This window comes from Pan paniscus, chromosome 21 (assembly GCF_029289425.2).
Source record: "Pan paniscus chromosome 21, NHGRI_mPanPan1-v2.0_pri, whole genome shotgun sequence".
Taxonomy (NCBI): Eukaryota; Metazoa; Chordata; class Mammalia; order Primates; family Hominidae; genus Pan; species Pan paniscus.
In genome coordinates this window covers 18,511,650-18,531,893 of record NC_073270.2, presented here as the reverse complement: position 1 = coordinate 18,531,893, position 20,244 = coordinate 18,511,650, and the positions used below count along the sequence as shown (strand labels likewise).

Here is a 20,244-nt window from a genome sequence, read left to right as displayed (position 1 = left end):
CCCTCTCCTTTGTCCTCCCAAGGTGGGCTCAGCTGAGGGGCTGCTGTAGGCCGGTCCGCTCTCTGATTTGGCTCATTTTTAGTGCTGTCATTCAGCTGTGGAAGAGTCCAGGCACTCAGGCGTGGCATCTTGGTTCACCCTTTCTTGCTTCCGAGGCTGCATTCAAGCCCCAATGAGAACAAAACCGTGTGTGTGGGGAGGGGCGTGGGGGGTGTCGGCAGTTTTAGTTTTTCAGAAGTGACGTTTGGTGGCAGATGGCTCCCTGTCCTCCAGGCAGTCACTCATGGACTGGCGAGTGGACAGGCCCTTTCTATAAGAACCCAGCCAGCCTTCCCTCTCCCAAACCCTGTCACTGCCTGGGCTTCATCCAGGGAGCTGGAAATAGGGTTTGCACTGATGTGTGGAAGCAGCCTCTCCTTGCCTTCTGTGCTCCTCCTGTGGCTGCAGGAGTGTGGCTCTGGGTGTCTGTGTGTGGTGGACGGTAGATTCGCTGCCCAGTCAGGTCCCACAAGGCCACGGGGCTAAGTCACGGCCAGTGGGGAGAACCGTGGTGAGCCATGCAGGTTGAGAACAGGACCAGTGCATTTGCGAGAAAAAAAGGAAGGGAGAAAAGCCTATGGAAAAAGTACGCCTTGCTTAATTTTGTTGTAGGCCATCTTGATGGTAGAAAAAAAAAAAGATGAGCTCTACTTCCACCCCAGGCAGGGACTTCCTATGGGCGAGTTAGGATGGCGCAGGGACCCATCGTTGAGTCAGTTTCTCGGTGTCCTGAAAGAGCAGGAGACACTGGAGCAGACTCGCCATGCTCAGCCTGCTGACCCCAAGCAGTCGGAGAGCTCTTCTTGGCTGTGGCCGGAACCTTCTTGGTGTGATGGGCTTTGTGGCCACGTGTGTTGTGGCTTATGGGCCTAAGTCTCAGCTCTTTCCCTCTTGCTGCACAGGGCCCCCAGATGCCGACGGCCCTCTCTACCTCCCCTACAAGACGCTGGTCTCCACGGTTGGGAGCATGGTGTTCAACGAGGGCGAGGCCCAGCGGCTCATCGAGATCCTGTCTGAGAAGGCTGGCATCATTCAGGACACCTGGCACAAGGTGGGCCCACCCTCCTGCTGGCCATGCTCAGGGGCCACTGCAGCTGGCTAGGGCGGTTTCGCCCTTCCCTCTGCCACAGAGAGGACATTCATAGGGCAGCCTCCACTTCTCTTTCCTGGCAGAATTCTGCCACCCTGAGGGATCGCTCGCAGGTGCTTTGGCTTCTGTCAAGCCACCCATGGCCTGGCTCCTGAGATGGTTAGGGCTGGGGCAGGGCTCTGTATTGGCAGGGTATGGGATCTAGGGAGCTGGGGCCTAGCCAGTTTGTGGCCACAGCTCAGGGTGCAGAAAGGAAGGTATAGGGACACAGTGTGGGGCCCTGTGAGGTTCCCCAGCCCAGAAGCGCCCCTGGTTTCCGTCGTGCTGCCAGGGGCAGGTTCAGAGGCTAAGAGTTCTGAGCTATCTCGTGCCTCTGGCCAAGAGCTGCGCCCAAGAAGTGCTGTGTGGCACATTCCTTCACTGGAGTCAGAGTTCAGGGTAACTGTGCTGGAGAATTTAGTGGTTAGAGATGCTCAGGTGTGCCCTGAGGCCAGTGGGGTCACTCCCTTCCTGGCCATACACATCCTGCACAGTCTCAGTGGCACCGAGAGCTTGTCAGTCGTCACTGGGGGCTCTACTGGGTATGAGTGGCCATAGGAGATTCAGATGACCAGGGAGAGGCCTGGCTCTGCTCAGGTCACTGTCCTCAGAGTACCCGGCCCCCATACTGCAGCCAGAGGCCTACGGGCTGCACGCCCGGCTCGGGTAGGCTCCAGGCCAGAAATGGTGGCCAGCTGCCCCTCAGAGGAGCTGGCAACACCGCACTCCTAAATGCCACTCCAGGGATCCAAAGCCTTTGGCCTTGACAGTCCCAACACACGCTGGGTCAGGGGTCCCGGCAGGCTGATGGCTGAGGCGGGGCCGCCTTTCCCCACAAGTATCTGGAGTCCCAGTGGAACCCTTGACTCGAAGCCCCTGCTCCACTTCATCAAGCCCTCAGGCCTCTGCTCTTGTCCGGGGTCGGGGGATGAGCCAAGTCCCATTTGTCCCCTCTGTTAACGCATCTCTGGGTATTTCTAGGCCACTCAGAAGGGTGACCCTGTGGCGATTCTGAAACGCCAGCTGGAAGAGAAGGAAAAACTGCTGGCCACAGAGCAGGAAGATGCGGCTGTCGCCAAGAGCAAACTGAGGGAGCTCAACAAGGTACAGCCTGAGTGGGCTCGGAGATGGTTTGTCCTCTCCCGTCCTCAGAGGACCCCCGCCCCATCCACGGTGGATCCCGGGCTACGAGATGCTGGGGCCTGCCTGGAACGTAGCTGGCTGTCAGGCTGCTGAGTAGGGACTGCTGCTTGTCTGCTGCCTAAAGAGCCAAGGGCCGGCAGCTCACCCTTGGCAGTGCTCGTGGCTATACGGCGTGGTGGCTTCCTTTGTGGCTGTAAGAACGCAGGGAAGCGAAGCAAGGGTTTGGAAGTTAAGCAGCATCAGTTTGTGATGGGGATGGACCAGACCTGGCTTTCACTAGACAGGTCCTGCAGTCACAGGCCAGCTTTCTAGGGGCTGTGCCTGGAAAGGAGGGTGGCCACAGTAGATTCAAGGTTGTTTTCTTGAGGATTATGCAAAGCCTTGTGGGGAGGGGACTGGAGGGGCTGCTCTTCTCCCTTTTTCTGATGTCAGAGGAGGGATGTGCAGGGAAACCCTGGCTCCCCGTATCAGCGGATGGCGTGGCACGTAGCATTTGCACTCTGAACAGCAATCGGTGGTGGGTTGGTGCTGCCATAGGACGGGGCTGATGGCACGTTGAGGTTGTGTTGGGATCCATGGCATAGGGGCTGTTCTTCCCACTGCAGAATTCACCGGGGTCTTTCCCCACCTCTCTGCTTCTGAGGGTGGGCCCTGGTGCCCCAGCCTTCCTGGAGGAAGGGCAGGGTGAGGGGCTCCCTGGCCCTCTGGGACTGGTCAGGCCCTGTTGAAAGCCGTCTTTGCCCCATGCAGCACCGCAGGCTTGCTCTTGCCCTCTCCCTGCCTCCCTGCCTTCTCCATCCCGGGCAGCGGGCGCAGGGGGAGGGCCTGGATGGTGGACTGTCCAACAGTGTCTGGGCTACAGCCCTTCCTCCGGGTGCCTTTGTCTGCTCGAGCACAAAGAATTGGAAGTAAGGCAGCCTTACTTTTTGTCGCAAATTCAGGGTCACGGCTCTGAGCCAGATGGGAAGTTCACTGGGTGGGGGATGGGCAGGACCAGAAGACACACCTTAGATGGCCGCTCTTTGATGCTGCCTTCCACCCTGCTGGGGTGGTAGAATATCTCCCTGGCTGCATGCTCAGGGCAGCCTGTGGTCCTCATTCAGTACCCAGCCTCCTCGGAGACCACCGGCCTTGCCTCTTAGGTGAGGAGAAGGTTAACGGTGCGTGGCCTCCCTCCCACCCACACTGTGCTCCCTAAGCCTGAAGAGGTCCTGTTGGGCTCCCAAATGCTGATCTGTGAGGACCCCCATCAAACTCTGCCAGAGGCCCCTAATCTTCAGACCTAAGTCTGTCCCCCAAGCCCCAGCTCAGCCACTCACCCTGCCTCTGGCCTCACCTCTTCCCTTTCCCTACCTGTGCCCAGACAGGCTGTGCCCTTTCGTGACTCCTCTGGGGCTCTCCTCTTGCTCTTCCCTTGGCCTCTAATGCCCTTCCGTGCTTGGATGTCTGGACATTGTCTTCTTACTCCGGAAGACTCAATTTGGTTTCCCTCCCTCAGGAGCCTTCTGGAGCTCCCATGTTCCTGTTCTGCACGGAGGTCATTGGTACAGTTAGGCATCACCTGGCCACATCTGGCTCCTGTCAGACCTCAAGCCTGGCGGCGCAGACCCACTCTGGTGGTCTCACCAGGCTCAGCCTAGCAGGCCGCCAGTGATCAAGTGGCCACCGAGAGGGCCAGGACACCTAGCAGCTGAGGGGAAGCCTGGAGGCATTTCTGAGTATTTTACATTGTCTTCTTGTAAATAGTTAAATGTTTGTAGTCGATGCCTTTGGCCGTTTCTCTTCCCTGTGCTCGTGCTCTCTGTTGAGAGTCCTGAGCAGAGCCGATGTGTTTACCTTATTCTTTTTTTTTTTTTTTTTTTTTGAGACTGGAGTTTCACTGTTGTTGCCCAGGCTGGAGTGCAATGGCACGATCTTGGCTCACTGCAACCTCCGCCTCCCGGGTTCAAGCGATTCTCCTGTCTCAGCCTCCCAAGTAGCTGGAATTACAGGCAAGCGCCACCATACCCGGCTAATTTTGTATTTTTAGTAGAGACAGGGTTTCTCCATGTTGGTCGGGCTGGTCTCGAACTCCCAACCTCAGGTGATCCGCCCACCTCGGCCTCCCAAAGTGCTGGGATTGCAGCTGTGAGCCACTGTCCCTGGCCTGTTTACCTCATTCTTACGGTAACACTGCAACTGCCCAGCACTGCTGAGGGAAATGTTACGAGACAGTAAATTCCAGAGAGTGTGGCAGTTCCTCTTACCTTAATCCCCCTCAGGAGCTGGGGAGATGGATGGAACCTATGTTTTTTGTTCTAGTCCCTTCGACATGTTTTCTTTGTCCTTGTAGAGAAGTTTTTATAGTTGAAAAGGGTTTTCATTAATTCTGTTTCTTGGGGTCTGATGCTGAAGGCATGATCTGGACACACTGAGAAAGAAAATTTGGATCATCTGCTGTATCCAGGTCTCCCAAATGTGCGAAGTCCCAGCAGAGTTGGGTTCAAGGACCAATCCACACACTGTCTGCAGGAGTTGATGGGCTCAGACACCCTTGAGAACTCTGTCCTGGCTGTCTGAGAATCTCTTGGGGGTTTGAGGAGTCCAGGCAGAGCTCCAGTGATGTAACCAAGAAGGCACAACCTTCTGGAAAAACATTCCAGCTGTCATGTTCCTGGACACCAGAACCTCTGTCCTGAAGCCATGCCTCGGACTGGCCCCGTCCTGGGCTTGGTCCCGTGTTCTGGCTTTAGGGCCCAGAAGGAGATGGGGCTGTGAAACAGAAGGAGCCCCAAGGCCCTCTGGGACCCTCAGAGGGTTTACCTGGGGGTGGGGTCACGGGAGGAGTTCCTGTTACCAGGCCTTCTTGGTGGAGGTTGCTTCCTTGCTTGGCTGGGAAAGCAGGTTGGAGGGCTCTCTACAGTCCTCGAAGCTTACACCATGAGGGGCCCCACTACTCCTAGGGAACAGCGCCTGGAAGAAGTAGGGACAGAGAGTCACTTCTGAGCCAATGCTAGTGATGGTGCCAAGCCTTGTCTTCTTGTGCGCCGGAACCCCCCACCACCATCAGGAATGCTTTTCAAGAAAATAAATCTGACTCTTGCAACTGAATTAAGAATTTGACAAGCAGAAGGAACCCTGGGACTCTGAGCTCTTTGAAGAAAAAGAAACCATAGAGAGCTAAACAGCTGCACTGAGGACAAGTGACTTTTCTCTGCTCTTTGAAAAGCCTAGAGGCAAAGGAGGGGGAAGATCCCATTGAATCCTGGCGGCCTTGGGATGCTGACCCCCAGGAGATAGGGGTCTGCAGACCCTGAGCGGGGTGGACCTTGGAACTGCACAAGGCCTGCCCAGGGCTGGGAAGGGTGTCTCCAGGTGGCAGAGGAGGGCTGAGGATGACCCAAGTGTGGCTTCCCAACCAGCCATCCATGTGGCTGTGGGAATGCCTGGTCTCCCTGAGCTTTGGTTTCTTCGCAAGGCTGGACCATCTACTTGGAAGGGCCGTTGTGTGGGAAACTCAGCAAAGAGAGCGGCCTCCTCTCTGCTGGTGTTTGGAGGCTTCCAGCCATCCCTACCACACCTGTCTGCCAGCAGTGGGCCGGTGGGGCCACGTGTGTTAGAGGAGGAAGTGCGGAGGGGTCCTGGAATCACCGCTGAGCTGTCCTCCCTTTCCCCAGGGGCTTCCCAGCCCACACAGAAGGGCAGGCGTCCTCATTCCTCCCCTTTCTGGGAACCCCTTGGTCTTGTACAGTCCTAGGTTTGGGCCCCACCCCTGCCTCTTAGAGCTGCTCCCCAACCTTGGACAAGTGTGTCCTCTCCAAGGCTCTGTGACCTCAGCTTGGATGGGGATTGTAATCCTCGTCTTCCAGAGAAAATTAAATGGGACAGTGCTGGGGCGCAGTGTCAGCTCCTCCCGCCCCCCACTTCTGTAGCTCATCAGTGAAGCAGACCTGCAGGCTCCTGTGGGCCTCTCACCCCGCGCAGAGCCAAAAAGATGATTGTCTTTGAACAGTGAGGCCAAGGGTCCCAGGAGGTCCCAGAGAGTACCAGGAGCACGGAACAGCACCAGCACCCAGTGGCTCCTCCTCAGGGTTCTTTCCCATCTCAGGCAAGAGGGACACTCTGGCCTTTGGGACAGGCCTCCCTACAGTCCTGGTCTGGGGAGGGGACGGACTTCCCCACTCCTGGCCCACTGCCCATGGAGCAGCCTTGACGCTCGTGGGACGCTTGTGCCCTGGTCACCCAGGCCTGCTGTGTTTATGATATGTATTCACATCACATCAGTGCTGGTCTGTCCAGGCCTGCTAGACAGGGAACACCCCCACCCCAGGGGCTCATTGTGTCAACCTTTCCTTGAGTTGTCACCCTGCCTCCCTATGGTTTCTGGTTGAGGCCATCCCTCTGGGATGACACAGACCATGGCCAGCCTTCCCATCCTGCTCTGTCCCTGCTGGAGACGCCGGACCCCCCAGACTCGGCATCCATGTTCACCTGTGGGTATCTGGCACTGATCGGAGCCGATGTCCCCCTGGGTGGAAGACAGAGCGACTGCCTGCAGAGACCCATGCCCTACCCCCAGCCACGGCGGAGCTGGCAGCTGGCCCCACCCCCACCCTAGCCATCAGGGCTTGCCGCCTTTCAGTCCTGATGAAGGCACTTGAGTAGAAGTAGGTGTCCCAGGGGCCTGGATGTTGGTGACTGAGTCAAGCCGGGGTGTTGTCATCACAGCAGGGCCGAGCCAGTGCCCTGGAGAGCCAGCGACAGCACCGTGTGTCTCTGCTGTTCCTGCCGCATCTGCCACCTCCACTGTGGCCAAGGCCTGACATTGAGCCCACAACCGGCCAGGGCCAGCAGGGTTTCCAGGGATCCCTTGTTGTCTGTCGTCGTTCCCGCTGCAGCTGGCTTGAGTCTAGCCGAGAACCCGGCCAGCAGGAGGGGTCTGTGCTCTGCTCTCCAGCCTCCCAGCCCGGGTGATGCTCTTGCTCCCTTCTGATAGGCTCCTGCCCTGCAAGGCTTACCAGCCCCTCTCTCTGCTACTTTCCCCCCAGGAGATGGCAGCGGAAAAGGCCAAAGCAGCAGCCGGGGAGGCCAAAGTGAAAAAGCAGCTGGTGGCCCGGGAGCAGGAGATCACGGCTGTGCAGGCACGCATGCAGGCCAGCTACCGGGAGCACGTGAAGGAGGTGCAGCAGCTGCAGGGCAAGGTGGGTATAGTGGCTGGCGGGGACATGGGAAGGGACAGGACCCAGTCCCGGTCCAGGACGGAGGGAGCCAGAGAGGCCCAAAGGGTGAGGCATGAGGAGGGGGTTGAGGATGCCCACAGGGGTCTGTAAGGTCTGGTCAGGTTTAGGAGTCCAGGGGCTGTTGGATTTGGCTGGACAGGGTCTGGCAGCCCAAGTGTGTGTATAATGTTAAAAGCCAGGGAGGTATGAAATACATTTTAAAGAACACTTTTCAAAAGAGCCTAGTCTCAGATGGCCAGCCCTGTTGTCTGTGAAGTTCTCACCCTTCATGTGAACCTAGAGAAACGCAGGCTCTATCTTCTTTCCACATGGTTGGGAGGATCCCATAATACTAAGGCCTGAAAATCACACAGCTCCAGCGTGGGGCTCCAGGCCAGCACTGGGCGGCTGCCCAGACTGGCCCTGTAGTCAAAGTCTGAAGCCTGCACCCTGCTCATAGTGGGCTGCGACCTCCTCCCTGCTGCATGTCTCAGGACGTGCCAGAGGTCAGAGGGCAGGAATCGAGGCTTCCTCAGGGGGGTTAGAGGCGGTGCATGTGCTTTGTCTTAGAACAGTCAACCATGTGACCTTGGAGGCAGATGTTCATGGGGTGTGTCAGAGACCCTGGGCTGAGTGTTCAGCCTCGGGCAGGCCATGAGCAGTGAGGAGCGAGAGAGGTGTCGCTGGGTGTGGGAGTCATGCTTGGCCGCTTAAGCTTCGCAATTTTCAGGCCTCTTGTTTTATGGGATCCTCTTAACTTCCACGTGGAAAAGGTGGAGGCTTTTGGGGGTTTTCTTTTGTGGGCTGTGTCTTCACTAACCACTGCTCAGAAGTCAGTTCTGTGTGTGAGGCTGAGCTGCCTCTGATGCCCTTGCCCGTGACTTTCCAGATCCGGACTCTTCAGGAGCAGCTGGAGAATGGCCCCAACACGCAGCTGGCCCGCCTGCAGCAGGAGAACTCCATCCTGCGGGATGCCTTGAACCAGGCTACGAGCCAGGTGGAGAGCAAGTAAGCTGAGCTTTCCTGCCTCAGCACCTCCCCAAGGGCTCTGGAGCGAGGAAGGCTTCACGAGGCTGCGGCCAGGGCAGCTGGCACAAGAGCCAGGCATGGGCCCTACATGTGTGCGGAGCCGTCCTGACCTTCCATCTCCCGTCTGGGTTCTGGGCCCCTGAGTCTTCTAACAGGTGGCCCAGCGTCCCTGTGGTGGCTGGTGGTGGGCCTCGACTGTGCCCTGGAGCACAGCCTCCTGCTCTGCAACACCCTTGCTTCAGATGCACTGGTACTAGGGAGGGTTTCCAGCACCCACCTGCCTAGCGGGGTTCTCATCTCAGTGTTGTCTCTGAGTTGCTGAAGCACCGCAGCCCACAGCAAGTGGGCCGGACGGAGGGTGCACTTCCCCTCCGGAGTTAAGTACAGCCGCACTTCTGCTTCCCTGATTTAAGCATTACACCCTCAGCGGCGGCCCTCGAGAAACCCACTGCAGTGTCTTTAGTTGCACGTTTCTTTGCTTTCTCTGGTCCGAAGTGTCCTGCAGGGACTTGGCAGAGCTCTGTGTTATCCCGAAAGCCTCTGCTCTCACCAAGGCAGGGGCTGACCACAGCAGAGCACCCTGGTACCCTTAGTCCTTGTCTGGGAGTCGGGTCAGGGGAAGTCCAGTGTGGGAGCTGGACAGGGAGGGGAGCCGGGCCAAGTGTCTGTTTTGACTATGGCTCCCTCTGACGTGGAGTGAGATCCAGCAGCTGCCTTCCCCTCTGCCTGTCCCCTCTGGGTCCCCTTCCTGAGCCATCGGCTGGTTGGAGGTTTGTGGCTGCTGGTTCCCCAAAAGCCACAGCAGAAGGCAAATGTGGGGACTGAGAAATTCTCTGGCGTCTCCCCACATAGGATCTGCTGTGGCCTCCTTACTGGGTAAGGCTCTAAAGCCAGGAGACTTGTCACACTGAGGCGGTGGCCCTGCCAGTCCAGAAGCTCTGGCTGGTGGGTGGCTCTCAGCAGCGGGATGTGTTTTCCCAGGCCCACTTCAGAGCTCCCAGTCCATCTTGAGGGCACCACACGACCTTCCGCCTCCCTCCTAGGTCACTTGAACCTTGGCCTTGTGAAGCATGGAGCTGATGGCCCTACAGTGGGCTTTGGTGTGGCCTCCCCAGTACAGACGAGGCAGCCCCCAAGTCAGAGAGGTGGGACCCACCACCCCGCAGGCAGCAGAGCAAATCTAGCCTCAGCCCGGTTTCCCAGCTCCGCCTGGCCTGGTGCTGCGTCCCAGGCTTTGGGACAGTCTCGTCTGGTGGTGTCCCTTGGTTGGACAGTCAGTCTTTGGCCTTGAGGCAGCGTCTGCTAGTGAGGGAGTGGCATCCTGATCACACGCCTTACGCTGGAAAGGCAGGCCTCCAGCTGCCCCCTTTTCCTTTAAGTCTCCTTCTGTAACTCCGGAACATTCCTCCCAGCTCCCGAGACCCAGCTTTTGAAGTGCAGTCCTAAAGGGTCTGTTTTGTAAGCACCTCAGGCTCTGGCTTTGGGCAGCCTCCCCAGCCTGGCCCTGGTCCAGCTGGCCAGTGAGGGGGCACGTGGACTCCGTGGGCTGCTGCCCACAGGCCTACAGGGCGTCAAGGCGGGTGGATCTTCATCTCGAGGCTGGTTTGCACCCAGAACTGTGTTGCTGTTTTCTGTGAATTTCTGGCTGTTTCTGGGAGGGGCTCCCCTGGGATGCTTTAGTGCACATTTGCTCTATGCTGTCTCTGGTTCATGCAGTATATGGGTAAAACAATGTCATCAACAAAACACATGCCCAACCCCACACAGCTGATAATGGAAAAGTGGCTTTGGTAATGGCTTCAAGACTTGGGCAACTGCTTACTTACAAGAGAGCTGGAGTCCTGGAGGGAGGGCTTGGACCACCGATCCCATCACCCTTTTCTTTCCATTAGTCGGGCTGGTGACTGTCTTGCAGGCAGAACGCAGAGCTGGCCAAGCTTCGGCAGGAGCTCAGCAAGGTCAGCAAAGAGCTGGTGGAGAAGTCAGAGGCTGTGCGGCAAGATGAGCAGCAGCGGAAAGCTCTGGAAGCCAAGGCAGCTGCCTTCGAGAAGCAGGTCCTGCAGCTGCAGGTGAGTCGGGGCAGTGGCCGCCTCAGTGCCCTGTTCACTGTCCAGCAAGCCTGTCTGCATAGTGGGGATGGGCCCAGGCTGGCCGTGCCACACTGGGCACCCGTTTCTAGCCTTGACTGGGACAGATGATGGTGTCTGCAGGGCTGGGGCTCAAACTCTTCACCTTAGTCTCCTTGGTAGTAGTTACAGCTGGCATCAAGCGGGAGCTTTCTGTATGCTAAGCACTGTTCTGAGCATTTTCAAGCATTAACTCAGCCACTTTTCCTTGTAACCCTATGAGGTAGGCACTGGTAGTGTCTGCATTTTTACCCATAAGGGAGTTTGAGGCGCAGAGAAGTTCAGCAACTACCTCAAGTTCACCCAGCCAGGACATGGCAGAAGCAGAATTTGAACCCCAAGTCTCGCTCTGGAGCCGTGTTTTTCCTCCCATACTTGCCCCCACTGTGGTACTGCAGCTCTGGAGCAGCCAGCTGAGCCCACAGGCTGTGGACGCAGCCTCTGGCTTCAAGGCCAGTGGGGTTTCTTCTTTCTCAGCCTCTGGGTGTGGCCTTGAGGCCTGTTTTCCCAGGAGGGTGCCTGTTCTCCTTCAGAGGGAGGAAGATTGTCCCTCTGTCCCCAGGGGGACACGGGCAGCATGCAGCATGTTTTCCCAGCCCAGAGGCCTTGCCTGATGAATTCCCATCCGTCTGCTGGCCTGTATTGGGCAGGTGGACCCCACATAGGGCTGTTACCCAGGGCATGAGGCACCTTGATGTCATGCCCACTTGGGTTTAACTTTTCTGGATAATGAGGAGACCCCAGGGGCTTAGGGCCCTTTTTCTGTCCCATCATTGAAACCAGGCTGTAGTGCATGGGGGCATTAGTGCTGCCTCTTGGAAGGAGCTAGAACAGACACGAAATTTTAAGAGTGATGTTTGAGCGTGTGCAAGGACTAGAAGAGAACATGGACAAAGAAACAGTTTGAATTGGGGTGGAATTGAGATGGATAATTTGGTGTTTTCTGATGTTCATGTGAAGCAGACCCACTCAGAACAGGGAGTTGAAAAGCTGTGGGGTGTGCCTGCCCATGGTTGTGTTTTAAAGGCTCCTGGACGGTTGTGGTCCATCTGGGCCTGGAACTGGGCTTGGTCTGTCACCATCACGTGTCATTCCTATGAAGGATCTAGCCAGGGCCCCCAGGCTCCCAGTATCTCCTGTCCTCTCCAGACTCAGGGTCCTTGTCCACAGCCTGGGGCTGGGCAGAGGATTCCCTGCTCTCCAGTCTGACACCAAAGATGCTGTGCCTGTCAAGTCAGTGATTGACAGTGAGGCCTTTGGCGCCAGCTGTCGGGTTCAGGTCCTGGCTCTGCCACTTCCTAGCAAGTTATTTCAGAGCCTCAGTTTCCCCATCTGTACTATGGACAGGATAGTAGGAGCTGTCCTGCAGGGTGACTGTGGGAGTTAACCATGCTATTATACCCAGAGTGCCTAGGACTAGATCAGTGCTTTTCAGAAAAAGAGCTCAATGTGAACTCTACAACATTTTATTCAAGATATCTCCAAGTCAGACTGGCGGTTGAGGTTGTAGAAAATGTCTCTTTTTTGCTGAGGTGAAAATGGGGCTCTTTCCATATTGTGACTGTCCTGCCTTCACCTGAGGCCCCTTCACTGCCAGCCAGCTCTGCAGGAATGAGGGCGGGGGTGGCCTGTGCTGACCTTCGGTCCTGGAGCACTGGCATCAGGGAGGTGCCCTGCCCCTCATTGCCTGTCTCTCCCCGGACGGCCTCTTGGGGCCTGCTTGGAAGAAAGTACCCATTGAAGGTGCTGATGACATCCTTCTAGAAGAACTGAATCTTAGAAATCCAGGAGGGCCTTATGAAAGTCCCCAGCTGGGCCCGCCCAGCCATGGGACCCACTTCTGAAATTGTTCAGTGTGATTGGCTGTGCTAACAACATTCTCTTCAAGGCAAAGACAGTTGTCACCTCAGGTCTTAAGATGGAGGCCTGTGGTTTCCATCAAAGATTTTAAGTTTGGGGTTCCTGAAGGTGGGTGGGTTTTTGTTTGCTTGTTGCTGGAATCAGAGTTCTAATCAATGTTAGTAACAAACGGAAGAACATGTGCGGTCAGTCTCCCTGCAGTCTGAGCTGGAGTTCCTTTTCTTAAAGAAAAAAAGCAGCAGCAGCTGGTGTGTTTTCTTCCAGTCGTGCAATGACCCTGCCCTGTGTATCCTGGTCGAGGCAGAGGTGTGAGGGTGTTGGAGCCGGTGGGTGCAAGGCAGGCTCCTGCCCGGGACGCCTGGCAGAGGAGAAGCAGGTGTGCTTTCTGGGAGCAGCTTGCAGTCACTCCTTTCGTTTCCTCCCTAGGAGTTGGAACTGAGTAATCCCCTGCTACGTTCTAATGCAGAAAGCACTGCCCATCCTAAAGCTGCCCCCAGTTTTCACTGCACAGTACACGTGAACCATGGCCTAGTGGCCACCTCCTTGGTGATGGCTTCACTGGCTCCAGCCACGCCTCTGCCCGGATGGTGCTCATCTGAGCAGTTACCCCAGCTCCAGGTTGTGCAGCCATTGCCCTAAAAGAAAATGAAAACGGATGTGGATGGGATCAGCTTGGTAAAGGCATTGACGAGGGATAACTCACAGCCTCTTATTTAAACAGCAGCCATCTGTTGATGCCCCTCTTACCTGGTTCTGCCCCCAGACAAGCTTGTTAATGAATAATCAGTGGTCGGGCTTTTTGGAGAACTGAGTTCTCCAAAGGGCTGGTTAAATGGAGGCCTTGGCCAGCACTTCTGCCCCAGTGTGTGGGAATCCTTTACAGGTGGATGAGGGTGTCCTGTGGGGCACCGATTGGGACTGCCAGAGCCTGCCTGACGCTGAGCCGGGAGCTGGGCAAACACTGAAGCTCTGTGTGGCTCCTAAACAAGGGTGTGGTGGGCCCGTCTGTCCTGAGTGAGGAAATGTCTCTGAGATACTTTTGAAGCCTGTGAAATTGCCATTTTTGTAGGTAAAAATGGTCAAACACTGACAATTTCATGTGTGGTTCAACCTAATATTAAGAACTAAGAGCACTGCCCTATAGCGTGATCGCAGTGGTGCACCGTGCGTGTGTGTGTGTAACGCGTGGAGCTGCAGGTGGGAGACCCACCAAACTGTCCGCCCCTGGGAGAGGAATCGAGGACTGGATTGGGAAATGTCGCTAGTTTACTCTGAATCAGTATCTTTGGACTCTTGCAGTAACCACGTCTTCATGAATCACTTGAGAATGTAAAAATAGGGACTCAGAAAAGAACTGGGAAGTGAGTGTGGATCCCTGGCAGCTGCCTTCTCCCCATGAAAGGGTTCTGGCCGAAGTGAAGCCTGTGCGGGTTCTAGAGCCTTGAGGGATGCATTTCCTTCCCGCATGGACCAGAGACTGCATGGGGCTTTGGTGGGGTAAAGAGCTCTGTCCGCCTCCACCGCAGAGCCGCTGAGGGCCTGGTCCTTCCACGTCTTCACTGCCCCACTCCCCTGCCCGTCCCCAGGCGTCCCACAGGGAGAGTGAGGAGGGCCTGCAGAAGCGCCTGGACGAGGTCAGCCGGGAGCTGTGCCACACGCAGAGCAGCCACGCCAGCCTCCGGGCGGATGCCGAGAAGGCCCAGGAGCAACAGCAGCAGATGGCCGGTAAGGGCGGCGGCAGTGGGGCCGGGGGTTCAGTGCAGGGTGCTGGGTCTGCATGCCGGCCCAGCCCCACTGCCAGTACCACAACTCAGTGGGTTAGGCCTGTTGGGTGAGGGCAGAACGGATCCCTTGACTGCCCCTCAGAAAGTCAAAGAGCAGGGGATTATGCCCAGTCAGGGGCTGGCAGGGGGCGCAGTCAGCCTATAGGCGCAGTCCAGAGGTGGGGGGGTGGAGCTGTGAGGATGGGACCTACAGGGGCTAGAAGTGGGGGGCAAGGCCTGTGAGGGCCTGGTGTGCATGGGAGCAGGGCATATGGGGGTGGAAGGCACTGCTTCCCTCCCAAGCCTGGGTCCGCAGTGGCTGTGGGTGAGCCAGGGAGATCCTGAGGCGTCTCAGCTAAATGTGTGTTCTGGGCCTTTCTACTCTCCCAGCTCAGTCAGCTCAGGAGGCCAGGCAGGATTTACAAGCCTGTGGTTCCCTTGCTCCAGTCGATCATGGAAAGGGTGACAGGGATGGAGGGCCGAGAGCCCCTGGAGAAAGGGAGCTGAAGGTGCCAGTGAGAGGCCCCTGGCCCTTGGCTCACTGGTGCTTCCCGAGCCCCTCCCCAGGCCAAGCACTGCTGTGGGTGCCGGGTGGGGCCCAGGTGGCCGCAGAGGTGCTAGCAAAGAGGGCAACTTGACAGATGGCGGGTGTGGGCTCATAGGCTTCGGCAGTGGGCGAGGGAGGAAGATGAGGAGTCCTGGGAGGTGGGGATGTTGGGTTTGCGTTGTCTAACTAGAGCTTCATTTAGAAGAGGCAGATGGCAGAGCCTGGGGTTGGGGAGAGTGCAGCCTCAGAGGCACGAAGATGACACTTAGACCCACGGGACTGTCCGAGGTGACCTGAGGAGGAGGACACCTCAAGGGGAGAAAGGGGCTCAGGGCAGAAAAGTCACCCCCTGGCCTTTCTCGACTGTGAAGAGGTCTTGGGGATTGAGGGGGACCCAGCCAGGGAGGTGGGGGAGGTGTGGCAGTGGGGTCCACCTAGCCACTTTCTAAGGAACTTCTGGTCTCAGTAAGAAAAAGAGTCTTCTAGAAGATGAATCTTTAAAAGCCTCAGCTGGAGTCCATTTCCACTCTCTATCATTTTCTCATGAGTGTCCTGAGAGCATTGCATTCTACCCTGACGGTTCTCAGAAGTGATGCCAGAGTGGCACTTTCTTCAACCGCTAACAAGAGGCCCCAGTGGTCAGTAGTATGTCTTAAGAGCCCCAGACACACAGAGGAGGCAGGAGGAAGCCCTCGGTGCCCCACGTGTGCTAAGAGGGCAGCAGTGAGGGCATCCTTCACACCCCCCGGGGTTTGCAGTCTCTTAACTTCTCTTGTTTCCCTTCCTCTGCACCAGAGCTGCACAGCAAGTTACAGTCCTCCGAGGCGGAGGTGCGCAGCAAATGCGAGGAGCTGAGTGGCCTCCACGGGCAGCTCCAGGAGGCCAGGGCGGAGAACTCCCAGCTCACAGAGAGAATCCGTTCCATTGAGGCCCTGCTGGAGGCGGGCCAGGTGCGGGACGCCCAGGACGCCCAGGTCAGCCTTCTGCCTGGGGCCATGGGGAGGAAAGGGAATTCCATCCAGCAGGTGGGTGGACTAGCCCCGCTGCGTGAGATGAGTCTCCTGGAGACCAAGGAGCTTTTGTCTCTCATTCCAGGCCAGCCAGGCGGAGGCTGACCAGCAGCAGACTCGGTAAGCTGGGGAAGCAGCCTGCCTGCTCACTTGAGCCTCAGCCCGGGGGACCAAAGACCCTTGGGGGGCCAGGGTTTTCAGGAGGGTGCTCAGGTCCTCTGCAGAAGAGCTCCTTTCAGAGGCTCCCTTCCCTCCCCCATCCTCCGGTGATTTAGAGGACAGGGGACAGGCCTGGGCGGGAAAGAAGGCGGCCTTGCAGAGAGCTTCGTGATCACATCGTTCCAGAGTGGCCTCAGCCAGGGTGGGAGCACCCCCTGCCACCTGCCGTCCATCCATCCACCTGTCCATCCCTCTGTGGGAAGGGACTGACTGGTCAGAGGTTCTGTGTGTACAAGCAAGGGATTTTAGGGGCTGAGGTCAGGAACTCTAACAGGAAAAATGGTTGCACAACCCAGAATGGCGAACCCAGGCTTGCTGCTGGAGCACAGGTTTGAGGCGTCGGGCAGAGCTGGCAGCGTCTCAGCGTTGTTTTCCTCCATCTGTGAGGTGACTTCACTGCTGGCCAGACCTTGTTTTCCCTCCGTGTCAGCAGCACCAGCGCCAGGCCATGTTCGGGGAGTGTTTATTTGCTGTTGCTAAGGCCGGAGCCAACACCTGGGTGGGGTGGCTCGAGTCAGGGGCCAGAGTCCTTGTGACTGTCACTTCTGGGGCTCGCCTCCTGTAGCACATGCCCACAGTCTCGGGAGGCAGGTCCTGGCCGCCGTGGCTAGGGGTCCATGCAGCAGCAGGTGGGGGAGGCATGGAGGGTGTCCTGCATTCCCTCGCACACGGTCAGATGTGTCCTAGGCCATCAGTTCACAAAGTTCCCTTGTCCTGACCCTCGTCACCAAAGAAGCACCTCCCTGTGTGCCTCTCAGCAGAGGCAGCTCCCCAGGCCACAGCCCATGTTCCCTGGCATTGGGCTCTGCAGCTTGGGGACTGGGAAAGGAAGCCAGCCTCCCTGAGGGCCCAGAATGACCCACAACCAAACCTTGTCCACCTTCCTTTCCCAAAAAGCATGGGCAAACTTTGTTTCTCCTGGTGGTGTTTGTTGGGGTAGAGAGGTTGTTGTTTTGCTCTCGTGTTTTAAGATCAGATTCTTGGGCCACACAGCATATTACTAGGATAATGAACTCATGTTGTAGTTAGGATCAATCTGAATTTTCTTGCATCATGTAGATGTGTCTGGCAGAAATTGGTGCTTTTATTTCCTTCTCAAACAGTTGATCTGAAAGTTATGTGTAGGCTGGGCCATCCTGCTCTGGAGTAGAGAGGAGCAATTCAGCCCCAGATATTCTAGAATTCGGGCAGTGGCTGCCAAGGGTGTGATTGTCAGTGTGTCCTTGCCACTGGCCTGCTGACACCTCTTCCTTGGAGTCTCATTCTTTTGGGGATGCTCTTGGGGTGATTTGCCGGCGGAGGCTGTCACATGATGTGGGGATTGAAGGGAAAAGCTGTGAGGGCCCCAGGAGAGCTCTGAGGGCAGGGTCACGATTCCACCTCTCCTGGAAACCCAACTCTCCGGTGTCACCAACTGGGACTCTGGTGACAGCTCTGGGGTCAGTGCTCTGGATGGCGGGGGGAGGGGAGGGTGTTGGGGGCTGCTCAGGCTTCCCTGGGAGCTCACGCTGGGTGAGGTGGGGGCAGCCAGAGGGGACCATCCCTGGCCAGGTGTTTCAGCCTCGAAGGTGCTCCTCCCTGGATGGGGCCTTAGGTGGGATCTGTGGGGGCTATAGCCCCTTGGAGCCTAGGCGGTGACCTCGCTGTGTCCCTTCAGCCTCAAGGAGCTGGAGTCCCAGGTGTCGGGTCTGGAGAAGGAGGCCATTGAGCTCAGGGAGGCCGTCGAGCAGCAGAAAGTGAAGAACAATGTGAGTGCGGCAGGCACAGGCGGGGACGGACGGGCCAGGGAAGCACAGGTGGGGCCGGGAAAGGTTCTGCTATGTGGCACCCGCCCTGGACTCGGGGGAGGGCTGAGCTTGTGTTTCTACACCCCATTGTGCTATGGGGGTCCAGGGTGTGGGGGGTGCGTCCGCTCACCCCTGAGTTCCGCCAAAGACCCAGGGCTGACTGCCTGTGGATCAGCCTGCGCCACTCGCTCAAGCGTGGAGTCATCCCTGGGGTGGGGACAGTGTGCCGTTGGCCTGGCCTGAGTCACGTGGTTGCCTTAAGTGGGGATCCTGGTCCAGGAGAAGGGGATGTAGAAGCTCGGCAGGTGGCATGCCTGCTGTCCTGGTGTGGCCTCGGCCACACCCTCCTGCCCCCTTCTCACAGAGCCGGGCTTGCTGGCTGGCCCGGTTGCTCCCTGCAGAGGCTGCAGCTTCCCAAGGCAGGCCCTGGCCTTGGCCTCCCTGTGCCAGGCTCTGCCAGAGCTGGCCCAAGGGATCAGCACTAACCATTTGGTGGCAGGAACCTCTTCCCTCTGAGGACACAGGCTTGCCCTCCCTCCTCCCTTTGGCTAGTGGTGTCTTTATCGAAAGGGCACCACCTCTTCACCCTGTGCCATGCTGCCCACCTCTGGCTACGGCACCCAGGCCTTGTGTTCAGGCGCCATGGTCATGGGCCAAGGAAAGGGCATTTTCTCCCGTGGCAGGTCCTCTGTGGGCCAGGGTGGCATCAAGGAGGGTCTCTGGGCCCTGTCCTGTCTGACACCAGCTTAGGCAGCCCGTGCTGCCAGTGCAGGCTGCTGACCTTTCACCTGTGTCTCCTCCAGGACCTCCGGGAGAAGAACTGGAAGGCCATGGAGGCACTGACCACGGCCGAGCAGGCCTGCAAGGAGAAGCTGCACTCCCTGACCCAGGCCAAGGTCAGAGCCCGACCACACTCACACCCCCACCATGCAAAGTGCACTAGGATGCACAAATGCACTAAGACGTACAGATGCACTAGGACGCACAGATGCACTAGGACAGACACACAGAGGCACTAGGAACGCATAGAAGCACTAGGACACACAGACGCACTAGCATGCACAGACGCACTAGGACACACACACAGAGGCACTAGGACAGACACAGACTAGGACGTACAGATGCACTAGGACACACAGACGCACAGGTGCACTAGGACGCACACAGTGCACTAAGTGCGCACAGAGTGGCCTTGGCCTCAGAGCTCCTGAGTCCACGCCAGACCCCGGCTCTACATCCACCTCCCCCTCCCACCTCCTTCCCTGCCGTCCTTCCCTTCTTCACTTGCTCCTTTCCGAGAGAGGGATGCGGGTGCCCCCTTGATGGGCTTCTCTGTGCTGGTCTCTCTGGCTGAGGGTACAGAGCTGCTGGGGTGGGACTGGAGGCAGTGAGCCCGAGGCTGCACTCTTTATGAGCTTTTTTGGTGTTATTTCTGTTGTGTGTCCTTTTGTCGGGGTAATCCTGCTGCTTGGGCCTCTGAAGTCATGGCCCAGGGGGCTCTGTGAGGAGACTTTTTTTTTCTTTTGAGACGGCGTCTTGCTCTGTCGCCCAGGCTGGAGTGCAGTGGCGTGATCTCAGGTCACTCCAACCCCTGCCTCCTGGGTTCAAGCAATTCTCCTGCCTCACCCTCTCAAGTAGCTGGGATTACAGGCGTGCACCACCACGCCCAGCTAAGTTTTGCATGTTTTGTACAGATGGGGTTTTGCCATGTTGGCTTTGTTGGTCTCCAACTCCTGACCTCAAGTGATCTGCCTGCCTTGGCCTCCCAAAGTGTTGGGATTACAGGCGTGAGCCACCACGCCCAGTGCCATGAGGAGTCTTTAAGTCACAGAGGGGAGGACATTGTTTGCAGCGAGCACTCGGGGAACAGAGGCCGCGTTGGCCCTGCGCTCCATGCTGTCCAGGTGGGGCGTGTGCAGGCGTCTCCCAGTGTCTGAGCCCACGGGTTGCTTCTGGGGTGCTGGGCTGTCCAGGAGCCAGTGAGGAGGCTCTGGCCAGGGGACATGGCCAGCAGCAGCTGCAACTAAAGGCCCTGCCCACACTTTGAGGTCACACACGTTTTCCTACCTCATGAAAGGGCCTCCCCTCCCAGCCTCCCTCACAGGAATATCTCCCCCAACGGCAGGAGCTTTGCGGTGATTCCCAGGAAGCCTGAGGGTTGTATCAGATGAGGACAACTAGCTAGGGCAGGAGGTGAAGGATCGCCTCAGGCCACCCTGTGAGAGCTATAGTTAGACTCCTAGAATCTTGGCCTTCTATCCCCCAGTGACCTCAGAGACTGGCTACCATGTGGTAAATGAAGCTGTGACCAGAGATGTCACCTGACTTGATTGTGGTCACACATCCAGATAGAAGGTGGCCTCTGGGTCTCCAGCTTGCCTTGACTCACAACTA

At 57.4% G+C, this 20,244-nt stretch overlaps 1 protein-coding gene across 3 annotated transcripts in view; it reads left to right on the top strand.

Annotated features, from left to right (window-relative positions):
* The window catches only part of RRBP1 (ribosome binding protein 1), a 68,112-nt gene that overhangs the window by 38,484 nt on the left and 9,384 nt on the right, over positions 1 to 20,244 (top strand). For all 3 annotated transcript variants that reach the window (XM_063601142.1, XM_063601143.1, XM_063601144.1), the window contains exons 3-12: positions 942 to 1,090; positions 2,150 to 2,272; positions 7,339 to 7,491; positions 8,399 to 8,517; positions 10,454 to 10,607; positions 14,111 to 14,249; positions 15,630 to 15,808; positions 15,930 to 15,964; positions 17,721 to 17,811; positions 18,654 to 18,746. In XM_063601142.1, the coding sequence (XP_063457212.1) occupies positions 942 to 1,090; positions 2,150 to 2,272; positions 7,339 to 7,491; positions 8,399 to 8,517; positions 10,454 to 10,607; positions 14,111 to 14,249; positions 15,630 to 15,808; positions 15,930 to 15,964; positions 17,721 to 17,811; positions 18,654 to 18,746 (1,235 nt within the window). The remainder of the gene's footprint in view (positions 1 to 941; positions 1,091 to 2,149; positions 2,273 to 7,338; positions 7,492 to 8,398; positions 8,518 to 10,453; positions 10,608 to 14,110; positions 14,250 to 15,629; positions 15,809 to 15,929; positions 15,965 to 17,720; positions 17,812 to 18,653; positions 18,747 to 20,244) is intronic.